This window comes from Cydia splendana, chromosome 5 (genome assembly GCF_910591565.1).
Source record: "Cydia splendana chromosome 5, ilCydSple1.2, whole genome shotgun sequence".
Classification (NCBI taxonomy): domain Eukaryota; kingdom Metazoa; phylum Arthropoda; class Insecta; order Lepidoptera; family Tortricidae; genus Cydia; species Cydia splendana.
The window spans coordinates 16,496,043-16,504,263 of record NC_085964.1 but is presented as its reverse complement, the minus strand read 5'-3'; the positions used below and the strand labels follow the sequence as shown (position 1 = coordinate 16,504,263).

General features: G+C 38.3%; 1 protein-coding gene across 1 annotated transcript; it reads left to right on the top strand.

The window, feature by feature from the left end:
• Nucleotides 1–230: 230 nt before the first annotated feature.
• On the top strand, nt 231–1,652 carry LOC134790844 (transcription elongation factor S-II). The gene is made up of 2 exons (XM_063761815.1): nt 231–415; nt 645–1,652. The coding sequence occupies exons 1-2, from the start codon at nt 347–349 to the stop codon at nt 1,452–1,454; spliced, it is 879 nt and encodes a 292-aa protein (XP_063617885.1). The 5' UTR covers nt 231–346; the 3' UTR covers nt 1,455–1,652.
• Nucleotides 1,653–8,221: the final 6,569 nt, after the last annotated feature.

Below are 8,221 nucleotides of genomic sequence, written 5' to 3'. Positions count from 1 at the left end.
CTCGCTCTAACTTATAGCTGCGTCCTTAACGCACGTACGGCGACCACCTTCGATACGTGCGCCGCACCCTCGCACCGCAACAAGGTCGCAATGCGGAGCGGTGTTCGCAAGTGTGGATGTATGGGTCCTAAGTCCTAATCTCATCTCAACTTCCCAAATCGTGTATAATAAGCATAAATACGGTTGACAGCATCTTTTGATATCTGTGGTTTGGCCATCCTAAAAATAAATATTGTCTATGGTTCAGTCTCCAAATTGGTGTGGTGGTCGATTTACCAATATTTTTCCAAGATTTGTGTGCTGAATAAAGGCGGGAAGAGCTATTTCTCAATTAGAACCTGCAAAAATGAGCGTAGAAGAAGATGTTATGAAAATACAAAAGAAATTGACCAAAATGACATCGGATGATGGCACGGTTAGTTTTATAGATAGAAATTAATGGATATAGATTTCCGTACAACAACGCTTGTCACAAAGCTTTGAACGCCGCTTACTTATAATTTCCTACATTACGAGAAAGAAGTAACTTATTAAAATGACATTTATAGGTTTACAAAACACCGGTTGAAGCTTTGCAAGCGGTGGTTGCAGCTATACTTATTAGTATTACAGTGAAATGATGAATGATCTTTTGTTGTTCATAGGGCCAAGAAGAAGCATTGGAGTTGCTTAAAACTCTGCAGACCATGGCTATTAACCTGGACGTGCTGACTAAAACAAGGATAGGCATGACTGTTAATGCTCTACGTAAGTCAAGTAAGGATGAGGAAGTGATATCTCTCTGTAAAACGCTAATTAAAAACTGGAAAAAGTTCTTGTCCGCACCTAATACTCCGTCCAAGGAGTCTGGAGGGTCATCGAAGTCTAAAAAAGATTCTGGGAAAGACAAGGATAAGAAAGATGACAAGGAAAAAGATAAAAAACTGCCCCAATCATTCCCACCTCAGTCAAACATAACTGATGCTGTAAGACTCAAGTGCAGGGAACTGCTCACTAGTGCACTTAAGGTAGACGGAGAAAACCCCAATTCTTGTGGAACCCCAGAAGAGCTTGCTGAAGAATTGGAAGAATGCATTTATGCTGAATTTAAGAACACAGACATGAGATACAAAAACAGAGTGAGGTCGAGAGTAGCCAATCTAAAAGATCCTAAGAACCCGACCCTGCGCACAAACTTCCTCAATGGTGTCATTTCAGCTTCTCGGTTAGCTAAGATGACTCCAGAGGAAATGGCCAGTGATGAAATGAAGAAACTAAGAGAGAAATTCATTAAAGAAGCTATTGATGATGCTCAATTGGCCACTGTACAAGGCACCAAAACTGAAATGCTTAAGTGCGGTAAGTGCAAAAAGAAGAATTGTACTTACAACCAGCTGCAGACCAGAAGCTCTGATGAACCTATGACCACTTTTGTACTCTGTAACGAGTGTGGTAACCGCTGGAAATTCTGCTAAGACTGCTTTTAATCTGTAGACGAATATTGTGTCAATGTATGATGTATCTTGTCATACAATGTTTTATTATGAATTATGATTTTGTTTTTTTCTATTTTACTTGTGACCTTACTGCTAAGTTTGACAGAGGAATCACATTAAGTAGATAAGGCATTCTTAGTTTAATACCAATAAATTAATGTGCTTATGTAAGTGAAATTATAGTTTCATTCAAGCCACATGTTTGCCGTATGTAGCGCGTAGTCGCTACGAACAGTGTACCCGACAGTCGGGTTCTTTGCCCTGAATGTGTTAACCCTTTATTCTGTAGCGGCAACATACTTGCCATCAGACTTAAAAAGCATCTCCACTAAGAATTACTGTTCGAAATTGAATGACTAGAAAGGAATGTCAATGTTTAAAGGGTTAATGTCCCAGATGCAACCCAGATGTGACAATTTTATTTGCAAATAAATATAAAATATTTAACCCTTTACCAGGCTGACAATTCAAAAATGACAATTGAATGTCAATCTTACTCATCGAAAATATAACTCATGTTTGAAGTGCCGTATGTGGGAAATATATATCCCTTAGCCTGGTAAAGGGTTAAACTAAGCCCATCACCGTACACACTAGCGCCACTGCTAAATAATCGTGATTATTTAAATTTAACGAAATATAGTTAAAAACGGGGGCCGCTACGTACTGTATTTTGTATTTAAGTACGTTTTGAATACATCAAACTAGTTAGGGTTCCGTACCCAAAGGGTAGACCCTATTACTAAGACTCCGCTGTCCGTCCGTCCGTCCGTCCGTCTGTCTGTCACCAGGCTGTATCTCACGAACCGTGATAGCTAGACAGTTGAAATTTTCACAGATGATGTATTTCTGTTGCCGCTATAACAACAAATACTAAAAACAATAAAATAAAAATTTAAGTGGGGCTCCCATACAACAAACGTGATTTTTGACCGAAGTTAAGCAACGTCGGGCGGGGTCAGTACTTGGATGGGTGACCGTTTTTTGCATTATGGTACGGAACCCTTCGTGCGCGAGTCCGACTCGCACTTGCCCGGTTTTTTATTTATTTTGCAGTCGATCTATGAACTCAAAACAAAAACGGCCGTATTAACTTTTATCGCATAGATTGACGAATCCAGCAACATAAAAACTAGTTTGATGTATTCAAAAGGTACGTAAGGGGTCATCCATTAATTACGTCACACGTTTAGGGGGAGGGAGGGGGTCAAGAAAATGTGACATATTGTGACATGGGGGAGGGGGGAGACACAAACTTTGTGACGTCACTTTAACTTCATCAGTAACCGATTTTTTTTTTTAATTATTTTATTCGCTATACATTTAAATAACAAGTTTTTAAAACGATAATCGTTTTTATTCTTTTAATTTTCTTTCCTAAGCAGTTTTGGGTTATAAAATTACTAATATTTATATCGTCAAAAATATTTTGATAAAATATTAATAATACTTAGGTACTTACTTAATTCGATTTGGCGATTTCGTAGAAAAAATGTGACGTCACACTAGGGGGGAGGGGTTTGCCAAATGTGACCAAATGTGACAAGGGGGGGGGAGGGGTCAAAAAACCTAGAAATTCGTGTGACGTAATTAATGGATGACCCCTAAATACAAACTACAGTACGTAGCGGCCCCCCTTTTTAAATATCTTTCGTTAAATTTAAATAATCACGATTATTTAGCAGTGGCGCTAGTGTGCACGTTCATGGGCTCTTAGTAATCTTAAGGCCGTAACGCACTATCGCACCGCACCAAGGTCATTGTGCGACGCACCGATAAGTAAGAGCGAAAAAGAGATATCGCTTTCTCGCTCTTACTTATGGGTGCGTCGCACAATGACCTTGGTGCGGTCCGATAGTCTGTTACCACTATTAGTTTGCTATTATCAGGGGCAAAGAATATAATACTCACTAGGAGAAGAACGGTAACTCCATACAAAAAAATGTCCCCAACCGTTTATACGTTTATACTAGTGGCGCCGTCTTTGTGTACCAATGGAACTAAAGTTGACAACCGGTTTAGCCTGGCGGGTATTGGTAGGTAGTAATTCTGTTGATAAACATATTTGTTATCTTCATATCACGAAATATATGCAAGATGCAAATATTACCCCTTGTTTGTGGTATTATCAATTGATTTAAATAAAAGGCATGTTTATGTTTATAACATTATATATATTATTTATTAAAAAATGTTTTACATATAAAAATATACACTGAAAACTGGCAACTGGCAACTTAATAAAAAAATAGACATTAATAAAGCGCATTCACAAAGTTTTCAGTACCTTTTATACAAATAACATTAGGCATGCCTACCTATTACACTTTACACACAGATACACTACACTTTACATACGGCATTTTACACAGGTTTCCAACTTGTATTCATACATTTCTTCACGGTTAATTAATACGCTTTCCAGATGCGTTATGACTCGGTTCCTTCTGAACCCACTAAAGTTGTAAATTTCACTCTGGCTGCTTCAACAGCCGTTGCTCCGCATTTAGCACATTTTCTATGTGCATTGCTGTAATCCATGTAGGTACAGACTTACAGTCTTAAGTGGTACGTAGCGGTACACGTTCTATGTATTATTTAAAGAGTTAATAAATAAAATTTTCGTTATGAACTTTAACCACAGCAGTTGGACAGAGTCATTGACAAATATATTTTTTATTATGGTGGGTAGACGTACCTACCCTCCATATATTTTATGAACATTGATAAAGACAGTTGGAAGCAAATATTCATTATAAAACTTAATCGCATGTAATTAAGTTTTAAGCGTTTTAAGTCCCGTTTTATGATTAATATTGTATAAAATTCGTGATAATTTAAATCAGAGTTGGGAGCAATGTTGCTGTAGAAAAATGTTTTTATTTTTATTACTCGCAACTTTTTTCCGGAGGCCAACGCACACATAGAAGATTAAGGCGCACACATGCGCAATTATTTGGGGACATAACTTTCTTAGGAAGTGAACAGGCCTTGATCAGGGGTACGAAACCATAGATTTATAATATATAGAGATACCGTCTCAGCGAGCTGTCACTGTTGCCACTTTTGTTTAGTGTACGATTAACAATTTAACACCACCTTGCTGTAGCCATGTCGATAAAGTCATATCGATAAACTATCGACATTTCTTGCAATTTTAATTTTACTTCAAAGGTTTAACGATACCTAAAATGAACAAAAACGCTTTTATTCTTTATTGTAGTTATCAGATCACAATTTTATCGTCACGCCCCAGCAGGGAACGAAGGGAAAGTTCAGATATTTAATTAAAATACATAAATACCTACTAAAATATGTGTTCCGCAATAATTGAATTATTTTATTATATTCTAATATATTTATTATTCATTAGCATTTCAATTATGTTTATGTTTAACGAAGATATTGAAGCTTCAATTAATAGCTATTTCGTCCCGCTGTGTAGCGTTTATCGATATATAACATGATTCAAATCGACTTTTCACATCCCTAAAAGAGCACACATACACATTTTTACGCACACATACACAGCCTGGATGCATCAAAAAAGGCAACACTTTGATTTGAAGTACATCTTGTCAACAGTATAGTTGTCCTTTTTTGACAAACGGCATTTTTAAAAGAGCGAGGAGAGATAAATGATACTAGTTGCTGCGCCGTCAAAGAGAACAGAAAACGTTGGGGCATTGTGCGAAACTCCCTGACTTCGGCCAAACTCGGCTCAGCATTGCTCCAAGCAATTATTAGCAGGGGTGCGAAACTCCTGACTTCGGTCAAACTCGGCTCCGCTCGGCTCAGCATTGCTCCGAGCAATTATTAGGGTTGGCACCACTTGACTTCCTTTTGCGTGCACGACCACAGATAAGATAATCACTTGATTTTTGACAACCCTAAATAGCCGAAAGGGATAGTGTCATATATTAGAAAGGGCCAGCATGATTCGACCCTGAACCGCTGTCAAACTTCGTTTTTGTAGGAAGTTTCCTTTCTGTACGGTAGTACTATTAATTATTCTGTGTTATTAGGGTTGACAAAACATGACGTCCCTTTGCGTGCACGACCACAGATAAGATAATGGCTTGAATTTTGACAACTCTAAATAGGCGAAAGGGATAGTGCCATATATTAGAAAGGGACAGCATGATTCGACCCTGAACCGCTGTCAAACTTCGGTTTTGTAGGAAGTTTCCTTTCTGTAGGGTAGTACTATTATTTATTCTGTGCTGTTATGAATATTTGCAAAACGATCATACTCAGATGCAATAATGCAGCGGTCGGCAACCTTTTAGCAGCCAAGGGCCAAGTAGGGCCAAAAGGGTAGTTAACAAAGTTGACGCGGGCCGCACTTTGTTAATTGACTTTATCAGACATTGTCGTTTGTCAATATTACATACGAAATAGCCAGGGAGGCTCGCGGCCCGCGGGCCGCAAGTGTGAGGTTCGCGGGCCGCATGCAGCCCGCGGGCGCCTGTTGCCGACCGCTGCATTAATGCATAGTTTAAATTATAGTGCTGTTAGTTTAGTAGGTATAAAGAAAGCAATTACGCCCTGAGTAACAATAAAATTAAAGGGATGTTTACAAAAACTACATAACTGACTACACTGGTTGTCTGGTTGGCACCTGAAACGATTAACAATGTTCTTAAAAAAGTGTCAACCGCTCTAAGCAGTTATGCTGTTTTTGTAAGCATCCCTTCAATTGTTTTCTACTATGCATTTTAATCAAATCATTGTATTTTTATATTAAGGCAAAATGTTTTAGTTTCATCATTTCTTAGTTTAGTATCTACATAGGTATAAAGGAGATTTTTTAGTTAGGTATAGTTAATACAATATGGCTCATCAATTAAAACAAGTTTTTATTCATTCATTTGTTTATTGTTATTGAAATTAGGTATATTGATGGGCCTTTACCCTGCGACCAAGTTTTCGTGCAGGTACAGTCAGCAGTTATGGTCATTTGTGTTCAGATATCTTTCTCTTCAACTGTACCTACATATACACAAGCTCGTACCCACTTTTTTGATAAATATTAGATTAATAAGTACTATTTTTTGAGCGCTTTGAGTCTGTGTGTATATAGCTGCTGCTGACTGTACCTACTTAGATAAATCGTAAAAGTACATTGACTAAATTGGACATGTTTTCAAGCAAATATAATGGTTATCATCAGTGCTGTAGTGTTTATTATTACATCTAGCTTACAAAACTGTCAGCGTATCTAATACTTGGCACAGGATTGTTTGTAGGTAATAAAATATAAATTGTTTATGGATCAACCACATTAAGATAAAGGCGAAAAGCAGCCTTAACTGTTATTTCGTAGTTGTCTGCATACAAATGTCCAAAAAGTGTCAGGATAATCCAGTTTTACTGGATAATCACTCATATAAATTAATCTTATTTATCTATTTGACTTAATTATCTATATTGCTACAATATATAATAATATATCTAACACCCTTTTGGATAGACATATAATATACGACCATATAGTAGTTACCTATTATTGATTTAGGTACCTCTACATTACACATATAACATTAGCATCTTCTAGTACAATCTGAGTACAATCAACAAAAAGCTTAGACGGGATATCCAGCTCAAAAAAGGTACTTGATACTTTCTGTACTGCTTGTCAATATGACATGGTTCCATAGTGGCTAGATTTACATTTGGTTATCTGGGGGCCTAGCCAAGATGCCAATCGTTTCCGCTTCGTACGACAACGAAACGCTTTCTGCCTCTACCACTCTTACGTATAAGGCCAAGCGCGCACCACGACTTTTTGTCGCGCGATAATTTAGTCGCAGAAATGTAACGTATGTGTTTATATGGCAGTGCGCGCATATGCGACAAAAAATACGCAGCGATTTTAAAATTGTGATTTGTCACATTTTTCCGCGACTGCTCGCGACACGATTGTCGCAAAGTGAATTGCAGCATACGGAGTTGTATCGCCCCGCGCGCACTGCGATAATAAAATCGCACCCCGGACCTCAGTCGGCATTTCGCTCTTCAAGCGTCAACATATCGGAACCTGCTTCTCCAATGGAGTTACAAGATGAGACGCTAGATGTTGACCGTTTAATTATAGAAATAGAAGGAGATCACCTTTGTGGTATAAATACTCAAAGTTATACAGCGATTGCATATTGTTTCACGACAAGCGACTGGTACGAAATCCATGTCGAGAATGAACAAATCGTCGACTTTTTCATCGCAGTGAATTTTCTGCGATATATTACAGCGCGATTCTAAAATCGTGTCGCTAAAATTAAAATCGTGGTGCGCGCTTGGCCTTAGTGCGATAGCGCCAACGATTGGCATGCTAGCCCAGCACCCCTACCTACCTACTGTACGCGACTAAAGCCCCGCATTTACACTCCTACCTTGTAGTCCGCCTCGTAGCCCGCCTCGTTGGGTAGGATTGTGTATGGGGGTTGCGGACTACGAGCCGTCCTACCGTTTAGCCGTTTGTAGGACGGCAAAACAATGATAATAATCGAATTAGCAAATATATATAGATTGTATTAGATGTGTACCTAAAATTGTAAGATAAATTTGTGTTTCGCATTTGTCAGGTTTTGTAGATGGCGCTGTACTGTTCTATATTATGAGGCAAATCTAGGTTTACATAGTTAATGCTTCCAGTGACTACTAATCGTAAGGCCTATATGGCGCAGTACAGCGCCATCTATTTCAGCTATCCAATTAGGACGCATGATATTTGCTTAAACTTCAAA

Coding starts and splice junctions, on each gene's coding strand:
- LOC134790844 (XM_063761815.1), top strand. CDS start 347: ATGAGCGTAGAAGAAGATGTTATGAAAATACAAAAGAAATTGACCAAA. Junction 416..644: donor TGACATCGGATGATGGCACG/GTTAGTTTTATA, acceptor TGTTGTTCATAG/GGCCAAGAAGAAGCATTGGA.